This window comes from Pantherophis guttatus, chromosome 12 (assembly GCF_059756535.1).
Source record: "Pantherophis guttatus breed Tessera chromosome 12, ASM5975653v1, whole genome shotgun sequence".
Taxonomy (NCBI): Eukaryota; Metazoa; Chordata; class Lepidosauria; order Squamata; family Colubridae; genus Pantherophis; species Pantherophis guttatus.
The window spans coordinates 285,480-304,248 of record NC_142074.1 but is presented as its reverse complement, the minus strand read 5'-3'; the positions used below and the strand labels follow the sequence as shown (position 1 = coordinate 304,248).

The window sequence follows — 18,769 nt, the reverse complement described above, 5'->3', positions numbered from 1 at the left end:
CCAGATGTGTCCATCAGGTCAAAAAAGTTGCATGGCTCTTTTTAGACCCTGGGCAGATTTAGACTTTGAGTAAGAATCCAGAATGAAATCAAGGGAGGTGGGAGTGTCCCTGGACACCAAGAAAGGTCTCTAGGGACTGAGAACGTTGGTGCTTGTGGATGCCAGAATCCCTATTCAGGTGGTTATTCAAACTTCTGTGCTGCTAAAGAATCCATGAAGACGTTTTCTGCCCTGCAACAAAAGTTTTTGAATGGTATAATTTAGCCCTTTCAACCCCCCACCCAGGACAGGTGTCCTTATTCCATTCCAATGGTTCTCCAATCTTTTCTGAACTTCCAGCGACGGAGTACCCAGAACTCTGGGAAGCAGGCTGGTGGTCTATTGAGTAATCGATTCTGTTATTCTCTCTCAGGAAATCCCTCATTTCCAGATTGGATCTCTCTCTGACGAGCTTCCACCTGTTGTTTCTTGTCCTGCCCTTGGGTGCCTTGGAGAATAAGTGGAGCCCCCTTTCCTCTGTGACTGACTCTCAAGTCCTGGAAGAGAGCTATCCTTTGATAGAGCTCCCATTCAATATATATGATTTAGCCTCCCGACCCCTGATCATCTTTCTTGCTCTTCTCTGCATGCTTTCTGGGGTCTCGGAGTCTTTTTTGTGTTGTGGTGAACAGTACCGGACACCGTATTCCAAGTGTGGTCTTACCAAAGCAGTATAAAGCAGGGCTAACATTTCACCCAATCTTGATTCTCTCCCTGTTGATGGAGCCTAGGACGACGTTGGCTCCTCTGGCAGCTGCAGCACACGGCTGGATGAGTTGCTGAACTACAGGCTTCTTAGCCTTGCTGATCAAGGGTTCTGCTTTGAGGGATATGAATGAGCCAGGATTTTGGCAAATAAAACCATATTTCTTTTATTTAAATTTACAACAATAGCTTAGAAATGTCATGAAAGAAAGATGGCCTCTTTAAGCAGCTGATGTGCAAGAGGCTGTGGAGGGTTTTATAACTCGTCTTCCAATCACAACAACCAACCAACTTGGGAAGGAGAGAAATGAATAAAAACAGTTTTATAGGGATTTGTTCTTCTTCCAGTTTCAAAGAGGAGAAATGGAATGGGTTTTAATCGGCTTTTAAAAAAAACAGAAGCTTTTCATATAACCCACATTGCTCCCTTATTCAGCAGGGGACAAAAAGACCATCAAGACGGGGGTTGCGCTTGAATGATCAAAGCCTTTTCCCCCTTGTGTGGCACGTGTGACACATAAAAAAGGGGTGAGGTTTTGACTGTGTGATCGCAGCTGCCATCTCAACTTCTTTTGGGCACCTCATCCTGTGGACCCCCTACCTGGCTTGCAAATGAAAGATATTTAAGATTAGTTCACAACTGTTAGGGGCAAATAAAAATGCCTTTAATTTTTTTTAATGAGGGTTTTGCCATAATCCAACTATTTCTGCTACAAAATCTTTGTGTGTGAGTGTGTGTGTTGTGCAAATATCAACTCCATTGACTCCCTTGCATTTCTCTCAGCAACAGGACAAAAACAGTTTATATATATACAAAGATACATACATAAAAAACCCCAACCTTTAATAATTCTCAGAAAATCTTAATCCACAACCTTTCCACCTTTCTCTGTCTCTGCCATCTCTACTTCCAGCCTCTCCTTTGATTAACCTGACTGCTTTTTCTTTCTTTCACCCCACACTCTTTTCCACTAGCCATCCTGGTCTCCTTTCTGTAAACCTGTGAAGGTCCTGGGGGGACCCCTCCCCGAATTCCAGTTTCTGGAGTTCTAGACCCCAACATCTCTGAAGGAATGGACTGCCTGCCAATTAAACTAACAGTAACCTGGAAATAGTAATGGGAGGAAGGTGAACTCTGAGGGGTCAAAAAAGTCAAGATGGTGGCCACAATGTGTGATGAAAGCCCACCTTGCTTTTACTCAGAACAGGGCTTTGATTGCAGAGCCATGATTGACCCCTTGACTTTCTTGACCCATTCCTGTAGCCATCCAAGTCTACATTGTGCAAAACTAAAACACTCTCCGTTTTAACAGTGTGATAAAGACTTCCCTCTACATCTTCACTCTTGAATGAGAACCACCCAGAATCTCAAACATCCTACTCTGCTGACGGCTGACAACTGTGCTTTCCTTCTGCCTTCACAAGCCCTGGGAGGAGTAAAGAGGCCTTGCAATCCGAGGCAGGAGGAGCGATTGTGATGGGGCAACCTCATATGACTCTTGAACAGGGTGATTTGAAATCGGAGTGTCTGCCAGAATGCAAGGCAGGGAAACGGCCATTCTTGGCAGTCATTTCATAGATCTGTACAGCAAATGAAACAAGGTTTTCCTGACATTTTCCTCAGTGGGGTTTGGGATGATCCACGCTTGGCTGCATCTGGAGCCCAACCCTTTCTTCATCTCAAGGGCTTATGCCGGGCTTTGCCAATGCTGGAACAGCAGGTATAAGTCACCCACACACAGGTGTGGGCGTGTGCACACACAGATCCAGGGACAAAGCTGAAACTTCAAGCCAAGGCAGAGGATGAAAGCCTAAACTGAGAAGAAGAAGGAGACCGGAATAGCAGCTAAAACTTTTGGATTTCCATGTGATGCATCCAAGAAACAAACTATTGTTAATAATGAATAACAGCTTTGTGGCATTTTTCAATGTGCTTTCAAAAAAAGCAAAACAAAATTGTGAAAACTCTAGAAAGGCAAAATTATTACTTCATTATTAGGTTTGGTGTGACTTTTGAACCAAACTGAACATTTTTTGTGTAATTTTTTCTCCTTCCTTCCTCCCTCGTCATCTCTCCATGAGGTAAAGCTGGAAAATGTACAAACGCTTCAGCTACAAGCAACACACCGGAAATTGTGCTAGACAAACGCTGCCTCAGAGGGACACACTTCCTGTTCTTTGTCATGGGCAGGAAAAGCTCCTGCTGCTTGAAGGCCTGCATGTGGGCCAGCTGAGGCAGCCGTGAGATTCTTCCCATCCCCTATTTTACAGAAGACCTTCACCCCTCCCTCCCTCCCTCCCACCAGGTGGGGGCCCTTAAACAAAGGTCTCCTCTGCCAACATGAAGCTGTTGTGCTCCTCAGCTTGGACGCTGGGGCAGGACTGGCTTCTAAGCCACTCCATTCTGTCCCGGATCAGTTCCTTCTCCACCATTTCTGCTCCTGTTGGGGCAAAGTCTTTGGGATTGTCCTGGCTGAAGTATTCCCGGACTGTGTTGCGAATGGAAGCTGGGAGGAAGAAGTGGAAAGTGCCACTGCCGTCCTGGCTGGGCTTCTCTTCCAGATGGGTCAGCAGCTGCTCTGGGTCTTCCGCCAGAGCAGCCCCTTGTGGAAGCTTCTCCTGTGACGAACAGCCCATAGGTCTTTGGTGGTACCTCCTTGAAATGGAATGGAGTACCAAAGGAGTGTTTTGTCCATAAAAGACTGTCTGGGGAATATGAACCCGTACAGTTGGTAGGCTCCTGGAAGTGCCTTCACTGCTGCTGTGTTTTCCATCTGAGCTGGTACCCTGGTTGCTCACAGTTACAATGGCTTCCTCTGGCACCACTGGGGAATCCCTTGGACTTCGCTCTTTGGGGGCCATGTACACTGTTATCTTGGTGCGCTTCAAACTCTCTTGGCTGTGAAGAGCAGGTTCTGCACATTTGACCTCTAGGTGCTTCACAGATTTCTCCCTCTGTACATCCTGGCTCACTGGAGCAGAACCCCCAGGAATATGGTGCCTGCGGTCAGGGTCTTCAGAACCGTGTCTCCCAAGAACCAGAGAGGGCATCTCGGTGAACTGTGACTCCTGCTGGCTTTTGTCCAAGTTGTCCTCATTTCCTAGATTTCCAGTCATCCTAAGGGGCATGAAAACTTGCCCCTGGCCTCTGCCGTGGCTTTTCTCTTCATCCTCCACTTGCCTGACACTGTCACAGCAAGAGTCCATATTGCCAGGGCCTCGGGGCAAAGGAGGAGCAAAGGGCTTGTGCCATCCTTTCAAGGGCTTCTTAGGCTCTTTGGGGGACAAAGCATGGAGCCTGGTGGAAGTACCAAACATGAAGGGCAGGCTCGAGACATCCATGGGGCTAAAGGCAGAGGACTCAGAGCAATAGGAGAAAGCGCTGTCTAGGGAGCTTAAGGAGGAAGCTGAAGGAGAAGTGGTGGTGGAGGACAGGCTGGAGAAGCTGGACCGGTTGGACAGGCTTGTTTTCTGAGTGCTGACCTTCTTTGCCACGTGGCTGCACAGAGGTGACCTCCAGAAGCTTTGCCTTGCTCTGCTCAGCCCGGGGCTCAAACCTTCATCAATGAGCTTCTGACTCTCCAGCTGCAACTGCTTGAGCCTATGGATGTAATCGCCGTGGCTATGCATGATGGTGGCATCACAACTGGATTGGCGGGCCACTGGCTCGTGGTCCTGGGCAGGGAACTGAGAGCTCAGGCAAACACTGGGCTCTGAGGAGCATCGGTTCCTTGCAGGGCTGAGCGAACTGATGGAGCCGAGAGAGCAGAAGGAGCTTTCTTCTTCAAGGAGGTCATAACTGTCAGTACTTGCATTCTTCCTGGCTTTATTCTGGTAGCAAGCAGTGATCTCACTGAACAAATCCCAGTCTTCTTGCTCCTCACTGAGAATCAGCCCTCCGCATGGGCTGAACAGGCCATTGTCTCCTTCAAGCCCGTAACGTTGTTGGCCTCTTTCTTGGTAAGAGGTTGCATATTCCATCTCATCTGAGGAATCGTTGTGCTGAACTGCAGAGTGAAGAAAGAATGTTGAAGGACAGAAGATGGTATCTATGGGAGCATTTGTTGCCTAAGCCTGCCCAAGTGTCCCTCCTCCACCACCCCATATTCTCTCTCTGATATTGTGTGGAGGGTTAGCAGATTTTAAAATTTACTAAATAAGTTGGCAAAGTAAATTACTAAGAAATGCATTTTAAGAAATTTATTTTAAAAGGCATTTTCACAGACAGGATGGCCTAAGAACATTTCCAGTGGTGTGACCGCATCTTGTTGAGAAGCAGATACAAATTCAACAATAAAAGATGCAACCCAGGCAGAAAGTGGTCATTTCCTCTTTGGTCCTTCTCTTCTGCTAGTCATTGCAGTCACGATCAGATGAGGATGCCTTTAGTGGTACGATAATCTGATTTAGAAGAATCAGATTATCAGATTCTCCTGCTTCTGATTGGTTGATGCTTAATAAGAACAATTTCTGATTCATTTCTTGATGGATTTAGAGTGCTGCTTGTGGATATGCCTGATTTTAATTCTGAATACTATTTTAGGGCAGGCCATCTGCAGTTTCTCTTCAGCTAAAAAGTTTTGATGAGGGTATGTAATGAGGAAGAACCAGGTTCTGAGAATATGAGACATTGGAAAGACTCTTGTTTAGAGTTGTCCGTGTGTGTGTGTGTGTGTGTGTGTGTGTGTGTGTGTGTGTATGGGTGTGGCAAAAGTTAAGGTAGTAGCTGCAAGCGCATGGCTGAAGCCCCACCCTCTTTCCACGTGTTCTGACCATGCAGTGCACATAAAAAGCGGAGAAGGTTTCAATTGTGCAGTTGTAGCGCCTTCCTTGATTTTTTCAAATTCCCTCTACAATTGGCCCTGCTCTCGTTAATGCTGTTAAATGTGGCCCACATCTTTGTGTACCTGGAAAAGATAAAATGAATTAATACTCTAGCAACCATCTTACCTAGCAAGTCATCCACACTTCGGGACTTCTTCTTCTCTGGCTTTTGGAACAGGGAAGCAATGTCTCCTCCAAAAACTTCAGCAGAGTTCTCAATTAGGAATTGCACCAACATGGCCACCTACCAAAAGGAAGAGTCCCAGGTCAGAATGGGAGAAGCGGCCTCGGATGTCCCACTAGAAGCACCGAGGAAGACAACAGCCCCGTTTGCATAACAGGCTAAGCCAGGATGTTTGGTCAATTTTTGCTTATCTAACAATCCAGATTTACAGTATGCAGGTTGACATAACAGAATAACAGAATTGGAAGGAACCTTGGAGATCTTCTAGTCCAACCCCTAATGTATCAACCCTAATGCCAGACTGACTCCAGACTTGCCCAAACTGTTGAGGTCCAGATGGGCCGAAGTCCAACTCTCTTCATTTCCAGCCATTCCCACCAATGGCCAGGATGGTCTGAAGGGGCTGCTCATAGCTCAGCCTGCCTGGGCTGCAGGTTGGGCAAGTCAGATTTTCATCCTGCAGTTTGCCTCTCTGGGCTCTTTGGGAAAAAAGCCCAAAGCACAACGTCAACTTTGAACATGCTGAAGTTATTTAAATGCAGAGTGGCCTTCAACAACTTTGACCCCCATTTTTCTGTCCCAAACCCCCACCCTCTCAAGGCTTGCATGGTGGGCTATGGAGGAGGAAAGAAAAATGAGCGGGGAGGAAAAGCCCTTGTCCTTTGGGATCAAGTGACTCTTGGGAAGAGCAGATTTGAGAACAGATGAGATCACCTTCTTGGTTGACTTGCTTTCCTCCTCGGGTCCAGTGGGACTGGGAAGCCACAACATGTTGGGGGCGATGCAAAGAGCCAGGTTGAAGGCATTCATCTGATTCTCCACCGCATTCTGCTCAATATGGTGCAAGACGCCAAAGAGGTGCCTGAGCAAAAGGAGGTTGGCCTCTGGAAGCTGCTTCACTAAGCTGCCCAAAGAAAAAAGACCAAGAAGAACCGTTTGAGAGCCCTGTGTGCTCAGTGTGGCATCGGCATAGATACTCCTCAAGCAAACTGCTTGGGTGGGGGGACTGGAGTAGGGAGCCTCCCCTGCCTGGGAGTCTTCAGCAGAAGACTGGGCTGCTGGGGAGAATTCTAGGAACCTGGAGGCCAAGAGAAGAACTCGGGAAGGCTGTCCTGTCCCTCCTGCTGGGGAGAGAAAAAGCTCCCCCACTCTGTGATCAGGAAGAGAGTTCCTGCGCAGTGGCAGAAGAGGGGCTTTCCTTCCTTCGGACAACTGATTGTCTGAACTGACCGATGCAAAACAAGCAGGCCTCCGCATAGAAATGTGTCTTGAGCTGTAGAAAAGTGAAAGGCACAGACTACGGAGACCTTGTCAGGTTCATGACTTTACAGGGAAGTGGAATCTCTGGTTGCTCAACCCCAGCTCTTAGCAGCTCTGGCCAGCATGAAGATGCGGAGAGATGCTGAAGACATTGTGCAGTGGCACTGGGCAGCTCACAGGTTGCCAAAGGTTACGCATGATATGACTGCCCTGAGCACCTTACCAAGCAATGAAATACACATGCTCTGAACAGCTCCATGCACACGATGAAACCCAGCCTCACACAGGCGTCCATCCCTCACAATATGTAGCTGATTTGGGTGAAAGCAAAGATCGTGAGAGAAAGCACCACCCACCTCTGGATGGCTTCAATCTTTTGAGCTCTGCTTTCCTTATCCATGGCTTCCATCCACAGATTGTGCATGTCTGAGGACAGAATACTGTCAGGTATATTTCGTAGAAAGTCCTAAATTTAAATACAGATACGTAGAGTAGCTTAGTTAGTCACACAATCACCAAGTTAGCTTTGAGTTTTCTTTGAAAGCACTTTTATCGATCGAGCCTCCAGGAATCAGCAGCAGCAACCAAACAGGACTCCAGCAGATAGTTAAGACTGCAGAAAAAGCAACTGCAGCCAGCCTGCCTTCTATAGAAGACCTATTTATTGGGTCAGGGGGAGGGCTGAGAAAATGTCTACAGACCCTTCACATCCTGGACATAAACTGTTTCAGCTTCTCCCCTCAGGATGCCACTGTAGGGCATTGCATGCCATGACAACTAGACACAGAGACAGTTTTTTCTCTTATGCCATCACTCTGCTCAACATCTAATTCTCACAATGCTGTCTAATGTCTATGTGTATTTATCCATGTAGTATGGCTGTAGTATTATTATTTATCCTTATTACCTTCTTTACTGCCCCCACTCTTATTGGTATTATTATTATTTTTATTGTTGCTGTTGTTGTTGCTGTTGTCATTATAATTCTGTTGCTTTGCATTTACATTGAGAGCTTCTGCACTGGAGATAAATTCCTTGTGTGTCTAACCACACTTGGCCAAATAAAGTATTCAACAAAGGTCTCTCTCCCTCCCCATATTGGAGCAGAAACTGATTTTCTGAAGAGTGGAGCCCTCTTACCTCTAAGTGCTCTGCCCATCCTCTTCTGCTTCACCCTTCTTTGCTGAGAGAAAAGAACCTTTTCTGAGCTGTGCAAACTCATTAGCCCACATGCCACACGGGTACCAACAAGGCAGCTGTTGGACCAGTATTCGTTTCTGCTGCAGGCAGCATCTTTCCAATGGCCTGGGTTCCTGGAAGGCTGAAGCCCAAGACCCTTGGGCCACATTGGACTTGGTACAGCCAAGCTTTGCTGAAATTCTTTCCCTGGGATGGCTCCCTCTGACTTCAGGTCCTCTGTCAGCCTCATTCAACACACAGCATAGAAGAACCAGGTTGGAAGGGACCTTGGAGATTTTCTAGTCCAAAGCCCTGCCCATGGCAGGAGACCCTACCCCATTCCAGACAAGGGTTGCCCAATCTCTTCTTGGAAACCTCCAATGATATTTGATGAGGAAATTAAATGAGTTTGGGGTTTTAGTGGGTTTTAAAATAAACTAGCAGAAAACACAAAAATGCTGATTAAGAATATGATCTCACAGGATGGTGATATGTTGACTAAAAAGTTTGTCTTTAGGGTTGAGAAAAAGGTGAACTATTGGGGGGGTTATATTGACACACACAAGCACTGAACTATTTCAAAATAATTATGTGTCTCTCTGGAATGATATTAAAAAGGATTTATTGACAGAGGTGGTATTCAGCAGGTTCTGACCAGTTCTGGAGAACCAGTAGCGGAAATTTTGAGTAGTTCGGAGAACCGGTAGTAAAAATTCTGACTGTCCCTGCCTCCATCTATTCTCGGCCTCCCGAGTCTCAGCTGTTCGGGAGGAAATGGGGATTTTGCAGTAACCTTCCCCTGGAGTGGGGTGGGAATGGAGATTTTACAGTATCCTTCCCCTGCCACGCCCATGCCACGCCCACCAAGCCACGCCCACAGAACCGGTAGTAAAAAGAATTGAATCCCACCACTGCTTTTTAAGATGGGATAAATTGCACTTAGCATTATTGGGTAGAATTTCTGTAATGAAGATGAATGTTTTACCAAAGCTGTTTTTTTTGTTTTTGTTTCAGACGTTACCAATATTTGCAACCGACACTCCCTTTAAACAATGGCAGAGGGATATTTCAAAGTTTATATGGCAAGGGAAAAAACCAAGAAACAGATATAAACTACTGCAAAATGTTAAGGAAAAAGAGGGTTTACCAGACTTGAAACTGTATTTCGATGCTTGTTGTCTGGTCTGGCTAAAAGAGTGGGTGAATCTTCAGAATAAGAGGCTGCTTGAGTTAGAAGATCATGAATTAAGATTTGGATGGCACTGTTATTTATGGTATGACAAGGTTAAAGTAAATGTTGATTTCTACAATCACTTGGTTAGATGAGCCATTCTAAGAGTTTGGAATAAATATAAAACAAGATTTTCTACAAAGATGCCTCTTTGGGTGTTCCCCCAGGAAGCTTTTTTAAGAAAAGAAATGCTGGTGAAACTGGACTGATAAGACTTATGACAAAATAGTATCTTTTAACTTTGGTGATCCTATCCTCAAGTCTAAGGAAAAGTTAGAATCAGAAGGGCATGACTGCCACTGGTTTACATATTTACAACGGAAAGAAAGATTTAAATGAGACAAGAAGAGCCATGGAGTTGACTTTGTTAAAAATGAATTGGAAACCCTGCTGTGTGGTAGTGATGGATATATTATTGCTGGGGTCTACAAAACGCTATTGAGTTTGACTCTGGAAAGTGAATACGTAAAGCATTGTGTGATTCAGTGGGCAAGGAACTTTGGATATAACGTAAAGCTTGAACAATGGGAGAAGATGTGGCAGAAAGGTTTAAAGTTTACATTAAACTACACTTTATAAGAAAAATGTTGTAAGATGATGTATCATTTAACGCCAGATAAGCTACTGAGAATGCATATGTCAGGTTCCTGTTGGAACGCTGCCATTCCGAAAGGGAGGGGGGATGCTTCTTGAAGTTGATTGCTTTGGCTTTTGCTGTAACCGCATGGGAATCAGGGAGGGGGACTGGGACGTCAGGATGAATTCCTTCCAGACGGTTCCAGGCTGTTACCCAAGGCCGAGGGGCTCAGGATGACCTGTTATCACCATCCCACCTCGGAGTACTCAAAACACCTCTGTGGCATCATATTGGCTACTGGTGAACATAGGGCACTGGGTGGGGGTTGAACAGGGGAAATTAGGTTAATGCTTCACACGGGAATCTTCAGACTCCGCCTGACTTCTCTGGAATCATTCCTCTCAGTAAAAGTTCCTTCCGAAATACCATTTGTTTCATGCTTTCCTGAGAAGATACCTGAGGCAGGTCCTTAGATTATAAAGGTATTTCAAATGAATGTTGGAAATACAAATGTAAAGATGTATATCATTTGTGGTGGACATGTGACAAAGCAAAGAAATATTGGAGTAGGATTCATATTCTAATACAGAAGATTCTTAAATATAAGGATAATATAAGGAATATAAGGATAAAACCATAAACTTTTTTCTTGGGTTTAATGGAAAAATACTTGGAAAAAAAATTAGGAACTTTGATGTTATGTACTGTATGTTGATGTTACTGTCTTATTCTACTGCACCAAAGGGAGTTGGAAGTCAGTGCCTTTTCTTTTTTTTCCCCTTCTTTTCTATACTTTTCTCTTCCCTCCCCTATTTTTCCTATTATTTGCTTTTGTATTTTTGTACTATAAACTAATAAAAAGAATAATATATATAAAAGAAAACCTCCAATGATGAAGCACCCACAACTTCTGGAGGCAGGCCAATCCATTGATTAATTGGAATCTCCAGGACTTCTTTTGTTCTTCCACCCTCCAGAAAAGATCATTCCCTGGGCTCTTCCTTCACCCACCCTCACATCCTCTCCATGTCAGAATAAAGTCACACAAACTCTTCAGCCCTGCTGTGTTCCCAGGCGTTCCTTCCGTACTTTTTGCCTTGTGTATCTCAGGACTTTGCTTCCAGGAGCTGGACTGAGAACAGCTGAAATCTGAGCTTCAGCTAAGCTCAGATGACTGCAGCAAGAGCAGGCACGCAAAGGGTTGCTTGTCATCTAGTTACTAGAGGAGAAAGTGTGTCTATTGGAGTTTAGAATCTTTTTAAAAGGATTTTTAAGAGGCTCTGAGCTGCTCTACCTAAAGATCTCTTGTTCTTTGGCAACTCCTCAGTTATTGCACCCACATTCATAAGTGGTGTATCTTCACTGTTACTTTTGGGTTGTGTATCAATCTTCTACCTTCATTTCAGCATTTCTGGGATAATACATATTTCTAGTCTTACAGAAATATTTCAGAAGTTCTTTGAAATTCTTCTACTATTTCCTCAAGGCAATTTCCTTTGCCTTAAAGCATTTACTTTGATCAAAATCCATCTTTTGTTATTTTATATAAGGGTTAGGAATTATGGGAACCACCTTTCCATGAACTCTGAGTTCCCACATCACTCTTAACTGACTTCTGTGGTGACCCACTTTACCGTAATGATTGCTGCCGCCACGAAGACAGATTCGCCATCCACTTGGACATCGTTGCCCGAGTTGAGCTTCTCTTTCAGCTCCTTGCAATTTTTGGCATTGGCAGAGCGCCTGAAGATGCCCCGGGTGGAAGGACCTTCATGGTAGAGCAGATACAAAATGTCCTGCAGGTGGTGAAGGCAAAGATCACACTGTCACTGTAATACTTCTCTAAAATTATTGTGCTGTGCTGCTTGGGGAATACTGGAAGTTGAAGTCCACACATCTTAAAAGTGGTTGAGGCTGAGAAACACTGCTCTAAGGGTTTATCTAAGAAATCCAGTTAATGAAAACTGGAGAAAGCAAGAGCCAAATAACACTAGGGCCATTTGCTTCTCCCAGAGGGTGGGAAGCAAGACTAGAGGCAACTCTTAGTCTCCCCTCCCTTTGCAGTAGGATCTGGGATGGAGGCACCCAGACTGCTCTGTCCATGTCTTCAGTTGAGCTTTGGTCTCCACTCAGGCAACCTCAAGGGCGAAGCCCCCTCCATGCTAGGACTACAGGGAGAGCACTGGCTCTCTCTTCCCCCCCACATCTTCCCCTCCACAGTGGCAGATGGATAAAACCACCTGCCACTTGTAGAGATGGGAGAACCTGGTTGTGTTGAAGTTTTCACACAAACATAGCCCCCTCAAACCCAAACTCTGGTAGGTAAGCCGAGAAGCACATCTTACCATGATGGGCTTGGGAAGAGTTCCGTCAGGACAGACCGATGTTAAGGACAAGCCAAAGAGTTTCCGGGGGTTGGTTGGGGACTGAGAGGCAGGACTGCCTGTCGGGGTGCTGACACTTCGCCGAAGAGCCCAGTCGATCAGGGACTTCTTGCGCTTGAAATGTTTCTGCAAAGGGGCTGAGAGCACAAAGGGACACGGGTGCAAGTGGTCAAATGGCCTTTGCATTTCAGGACAGCTCCTGGTCAAGAAGGCCGGTGGTCAAAAAGGAACAACCGAAGCCATGAAAGGCTGCTCATGAAGACCTGGATGGGAGACTTCTTGTCCGATGAATGTGATGTATTACTGCAGTTTTATCCTATTTATTGTCCCATTTTTCTCTCTGCTAGTTCAAGGCAGTGTACACGGGGATCACCTCCCATTTTCTACCCACAATAACAACTCTGCCTGCTGGGTTGAACTGAGAAAGAGCAATTGATAAAAACTGTTGAGGAAGCTCCATGTCAGAGCATCTTCACCACAAGAGCATCCTGCAGTCTTTTTATTTAATTGGATTTCATTCCATCCCCCTTTTTAATCAAGGTAAGAATATCAAAGACTTCACGACCAAACGCCGAGCCGTTTTCTGGAGAGCTAAAACCAGCAGGACAACAAGAGGGTTGAACTTGATTGGAAAAGTGGCCCTGAGCCAAGAAACCCTCAGTTTTCCCTACAGCCTGATGAACATTTTGTTGTACCTGGAGGGGGGGGGGGTTTCCTGCTCTCCCTACTCCACCCCACCTCACAGAAAGAAATGAGGCTTGTTGATTTGGCACCAGAAGAGGGGAATAATTGGAGGCTTCAGCCCTGGAGCAATTGGGCTGCTTTGCCCTTCGGACAGTATCGAATTCACAAACAACAGTCAGAATCCCAGTTTTTCCCTGGATTTGGCCTGCTGGAGAAGTCCCATTTCTGCCTGAGAAATCACTCGCTGATAGGGCGGGGGTGGTAATATATCCTCCTCGGCCTGATTAGATCACAGTCCCAGGAAGCATTAAGTCAGCTTGCGTGGCCAAAGAGGCCCAAAAGTTGCCAAACAGGCCATTAATGGCCAGGCAGCCTCTGCAAAGGGTTGGGCTGCCCAGCTCTCCATGGTCTGTAGGGCTGCTTGGGCGGCTTTCCCAGGTTGCCTTTGCGCAGACAGCCAGGGCTTCCAGTGGGACGCTGGCAAAGTGAAGAGGGTCTCGCACCCATGTTGAGAAAATGGCCTTAAAGTGACGGTGGGAGTGTGCTGAGCATGGGTGTTTCACTCTGTGGCTCTGAACCTTTACATAGGCAGGGGCCACATTGTAACAGGAGACCTCACTCTTCCTCCCAGCAAGTGAGATCTTACCTCTCCGCACCTGCACCGGAGCCTGGGGTTTGGGCTTCAGGATGAACTGGCACCGCCGGTCTGTGGGCAGCTGGTCCAGCAGTGACGCTTCATACTCCTCGGGAAGCAGCAGGCCGTTGCTGGGGCCTCGCATCTGGTCCACGGAGCCTCGGAGGCAACCCAGGATAATGCTGAAGGGATGCTCGTGTCCTGCGGCAACAACAGACCGGTTGCATCATCTGCTGAAGGCAAAGAGGCCTGGCGAGGTTTAAGTTTGGGAAATAAAAAGCAGCACAAGAACTGACCCACTGGGATTCTGGTCCATATGACTGAAGAAGGCTGAGCCTAGACATCCCCTCCCCCCCCCCATGTCCAATGCCCAGGGGAAGGAGATCCAACCGATCAGCCCAGGAAGGCCCATCACAGTTACTGGTCAAATCAAGTCAGGGAACAACCTTCGGTCCTCAGAGCTCCGATTTTAACATTGGTTTGACCCCATTCACTTCAAACTGCCATAAACTGAATTATCCCATCCTGAATTGCCCAGAGGACTCCCTGACTGAGTATCTGCAGAACGACAAGTGACCCAAGCCAGTTGTGGTCCAGCTGTTAAGCAAGGAAATGAGATCAGACTGAAGCTAAAAGGGGAAAAAAACTTTCCTTGACAGCAAGACTTTCCTGATAAGAATGTGTGGCTGAAAAGCAAACAATTATTTGCGTCACAAGTAGATGAAGGCCCATCATCCCCTTGCAAAAAACCCTCCACCACGGATCCACTTCGGAGAAGCTTCCCCAAATGAGAAGAGAGGTATTCATGTGAAGGAAACGGCGGTGCGAAGAGGGGAAATTGTTCCTTTCCTGTTAAAAAGGATGCTGCCAGCCACCCAACCACCGGAATATACGGAACCCCGTTTTTTCCTGCCAACGGCTTCTGGGCTCCAATGCAGAGGAGAGCACAGAAACCTGCCTGCCAATGCCACCCTGGTACCCACCCAATTCCCCACCGCAGGGGTTCTCAACCGGTCGTCCGTGGACCCCTGGGGGAGGGGTCAGCAATGTCATCACAGGGCTCTGCGATGGGATGTGGAAGTTGGAATGTAAAAGGGGTAAATATTGAAGGGCACGGACCATGTTTTTGTTGTAGCCTTATTGGGCTGTAATGGTCTCAATGGGAGATGCTGGGCTTCTTCCACCCCACTGGAGAAAAGGGCTCAGCAGGGGTGAGGTGTGTATAAAAGGAGCAGGACCTTGACTGTGCAGTCATGGCACCGTCCTGAATTTTGTTTAAAGCCCCCCCACCCCCACTCCTTGGAGGGCAGCCCTAGGATTTAGTTCTCACTGTACAAGGGGTCACAATTGAGACCCATATCGAGCAGAATTTGCCTCTGCCAATGAAGCGAATTCCTGGGAACCGCAGTCAGGCGTTCCAAAGAATGGCCGAGGAGTCCACAAAGCGGCAGGGGCAGCTCTTCTCTTCCATAAACTCATGGCGGCTCTCTGAAGGTCTGGTCTACATAAAGACAGGGCGGTGTCATGCCCCCGTCGCAGTCTGAATCTGTGGGGGAAGATGAGCTGGAACAAGAGCCGACAGAGATCGAGAGGGCAGCTCCATTGGCCTTGGAGGAAACTGGGGAAGGGCAAAGTTGGTCCGGGCAAACCTTTTCAGGATTAGAAAGGCTGCAGACAGGGAGGAGCAGGAGAGACAGAGCTCAGGCGAAGAGCAAGGACCACCCCCTCCTGATTCTAGAGCATGGAGAGAAGAGAGAAGGCGAGACCAACACAGGTTGAGCCAGCTACGAGGGAGGAGAGTGCCCCACCCCCCCTTCACAAGGCACACCTGGGGACCGAGATGTAAGGAGGTGCTGGTGGGAGGGGCATTTGTCAGGAACAAGCGTTGAATCTGTGGACCTTATGTGCACTTGCCAATGTCTGGAGATTACTGTGCTCTGCCTTGTGGGGCTTGCCTGGTTTGCCTGCTTCACTGAACTTCTTGCTCTAGTTACTCTTTGGCTAACCTGGCTTACTGGACTGCTGGCCCTGGTTACTGAGGCCAGCAGTCCAGTAATGAGCCGAGGTGGGGGCAATATGCTATTTAGTATACTGTCTTTGGTGTAAGCTGCCCAGAGTCCTCGGAGAGTGGGCGGCATAGAAATGTGAATAATAAAATAAATAAATAAATACTGTTTGGCTAACCTTGCTTACTGGACTACTCGTAGCCAGAGGCTGCTGAAGGTGCATGTGAGAGCTTTGCTCCAGGACTTGTAGTAAACGTAGGGACGTTTGGGGGCAAAGTTAGAGCAATAAAGGGGAGTTAGACCTGTTCTCTGTCTGTATTGTTTTCATGCCACACCCCAGGTTATCCCAAGCGTGACCCTTCCTGTGTAGACCCCCCTACTTCAAGGCTTCCATCCCGCTCCAAATCCTGCACCATTTGAGTTCCAGTTCATGAGGCTCCCTTTGGGCCCACAGCAAGGGCTCCCACTGCAGGCAGCTGTGATGGGCTCCCTGGTTTTCTGCACCACAGGGACTGCTCTGAAGAGAAAGGCCCACATTAGTCTGCAGAGACATTGGGGTTTTTTTGGCAATGGGGTCTTCTCACCTGTTTCAGCTCCAGAGGTCATAGTCCCAATTATAGTCCTTTGTCAGTTATGAAACAGCCTTTAGGAATTCTGAGAAAGAGTCCTATGGAAGAGGTCGTTTCCCTCTTGGCCTGTCCTCCATTTCAACAGGAAAAGCTTTTGGACTTCTTCCCATTTAGCTTCAATCCAAAATGAGGCTCAAGGTTGCACTAGATACATGGAGAAGGGATGGCACCCCAGGTGTTGTCATACCATCAGGACCACATCTCTCTGGCCTGCTGGCTGGGATTGATTGACAGGAGGGGGTTCAAAAGCATCTGAAGGGCCACATATTCTCTACCCCTTGTCTATAGTACTCTCTCTCTATGTGTGTGTGTGTGTGTGTGTGTGTGTGTGTGTGTGTATGCATGATTTTTATTGCACTAACAAGAAGGCTTTTTGCCTAGAACAATACAGAAAAGATCTTCCACCCCACTTGGCTAAGGTAAACTACCAATCCCAGCTGCAGCTGCAAATGTTCTCCCCACTCCCATCTCCGTTCAAGAAACGAAGAGTTCTTACCAATCAGAGGGTATGCAGGATTGACCCTTCCTGAGATTACCCAGAGGTGATAGTCACTTGGTCTACCCTGTGAATGGAAAGATAGAAGAATAGTGAAGATCAAGTTGTAGAATGAGGAGAGCAATTGGATGCAAAACAATAGAAAGAAGAATAAGAGGCCATGCCTGGAAGTGGGGGAGGGGGGGAGGGAGGGAACCAGGAAACCCAGGATTATAAATCTCATGTAAAGCAACCAAGTGCTGACCTTGCAGGAGAGGGCAAGACAAACAGTTGGGAAGATACAAGTCCAAACAAAAATCCATTGCGCTTCACCTCATTTATGCAAAGGTTACAGGGCGAGCACAGCTGGGTCAGTGAATTTCTCTTTAATTTTACACAAACATACACATATACACTCTTATAGCCAAACAACGATAAATATAGCTTGCAACTCCATCCTCTCATAGCTGTGAAAAGGACAATTTGGAAGAGGCTTTTGGGGCAGCAGCTCTTCGTGATCTGCCCGGTGAAGATCATCTCATGGACTGTGCAACTCAGTTATGCTCCTAAGTAACACAGCCTAGACCCCCATGAGCAGTGGTGGGTTTCAAGTAATTTAACAACCGGTTCTCTGCCCTAATGATTTCTTTCAACAACCAGTTTGCCAAACTGCTCAGAAAGTTAACAACTGGTTCTCCCAAAGTGGTGCGAACTGGCTGAATCCCACCACTGCCCATGAGGCACTACGGCATTCCGACATGTAAATAGGCCACCTGTTTGCATGACTAGAGACTTCCTTACAGTGACCCTCTCAAGGAAAGAACTTCCCAGCTGTCCTCAAACAGAACATTTGACCAGCCATGGGCTCAGCCCGGCCAGGCCAAAGATGGCCACGCAGGACAATACTTGTGAATAATTGCTTGTGCACAAGTTACCTTAATAAGTTACGTTATGATTTATGCAGGACAACCATCTGTTTCTTTGTGAAGTATCCAGCACTTAGGGATTTTGCAAAGAGGATTTTAATGAAGATACTTCAACTACTTCAGCTGACTTGCTTCATAGGCTAAGTAGGAGCCCAACTGGACAGCTGGACCTGTGGTCTCTCTCTCTCTCTCTAAGGAAAAACGGGAGCCATTCCCCTCCCCACCAAGATCTCTGAACCATTTTCGACTGCATGTTACACTTATACTTACAGGAACCCCCAACTGTTCTGTGGCCTTTTTGATAATATTGTCAGCAGTTTCCATGTTGGAGATGCTTAATGCCATGTTCTGAATAAAACAAATATACATCTTAATAATACCTATTCCTTTCTGAAAAAGAATATTTTAATGAATTTATATCATTTATTTATTTATTTATTTTATTAAATTTATATACCGCCCTACTCCCAAAGGACTCAGGGTGGTGAACAGCCAAATAAAACACACAAATGACAAAATTTAAAAACAATATAAAATCTGATTAAATAATTTGGCCTGTGACAATTTAAACAACCCCAATGTTTTTAAGACAAATTTAAAATTCATCATTAGAATTAAAAAGGAAAAGAAAAAGTTAGGCCAGGCCGGCCTGTTGAAATAGGAAAGTCTTGAGAGCACAGCGAAAGGTGCGTAGATCTGGGATCCTCCGTATCTCCGGGGGGAGCTCATTCCAGATAGCAGGTGCTCCCACAGAGAAGGCTCTCCCCCTAGGGGCCGCCAGTTGACACTGTTTGGCCGATGGCACCCGGAGTAGCCCCTCTCTATGAGAGCGTACTGGCCGGTGGGAGGCTATTGGTGGCAGCAGGCGGTCCCGTAAATAACCAGGTCCTAAGCCATGGAGCGCTCTAAAGGTGGTAACCAAAACCTTGAAGCGCACCCAGAAGACCACCGGGAGCCAGTGCAGCTCGCGCAGGAGAAATATGTTTCATCATATGAAACATATTTACAGCAACGTTCTTTAACATATAAGAT

General features: G+C 46.6%; 1 protein-coding gene across 5 annotated transcripts in view; it reads right to left on the bottom strand.

Annotated features, from left to right (window-relative positions):
- Positions 1–885: 885 nt before the first annotated feature.
- Positions 886–18,769, bottom strand: part of LOC117676039 (rho GTPase-activating protein 20-like) — a 72,334-nt gene continuing 54,450 nt past the window's right edge. For 4 of the 5 annotated variants that reach the window (XM_034435172.3, XM_087877427.1, XM_087877428.1 and 1 more), the window contains 9 exons: positions 18,008–18,085; positions 16,833–16,899; positions 13,714–13,902; positions 12,345–12,520; positions 11,634–11,795; positions 7,369–7,478; positions 6,467–6,656; positions 5,695–5,812; positions 886–4,751 (listed from right to left, as the gene is read on the bottom strand). In XM_034435172.3, the coding sequence (XP_034291063.2) occupies positions 3,061–4,751; positions 5,695–5,812; positions 6,467–6,656; positions 7,369–7,478; positions 11,634–11,795; positions 12,345–12,520; positions 13,714–13,902; positions 16,833–16,899; positions 18,008–18,085 (2,781 nt within the window). In that variant the 3' untranslated portion in view covers positions 886–3,060. Of the gene's footprint in view, positions 4,752–5,694; positions 5,813–6,466; positions 6,657–7,368; positions 7,479–11,633; positions 11,796–12,344; positions 12,521–13,713; positions 13,903–16,291; positions 16,430–16,832; positions 16,900–18,007; positions 18,086–18,769 lie in introns of those variants that run through there. The other variant, XM_087877430.1, reaches the window with a different exon arrangement.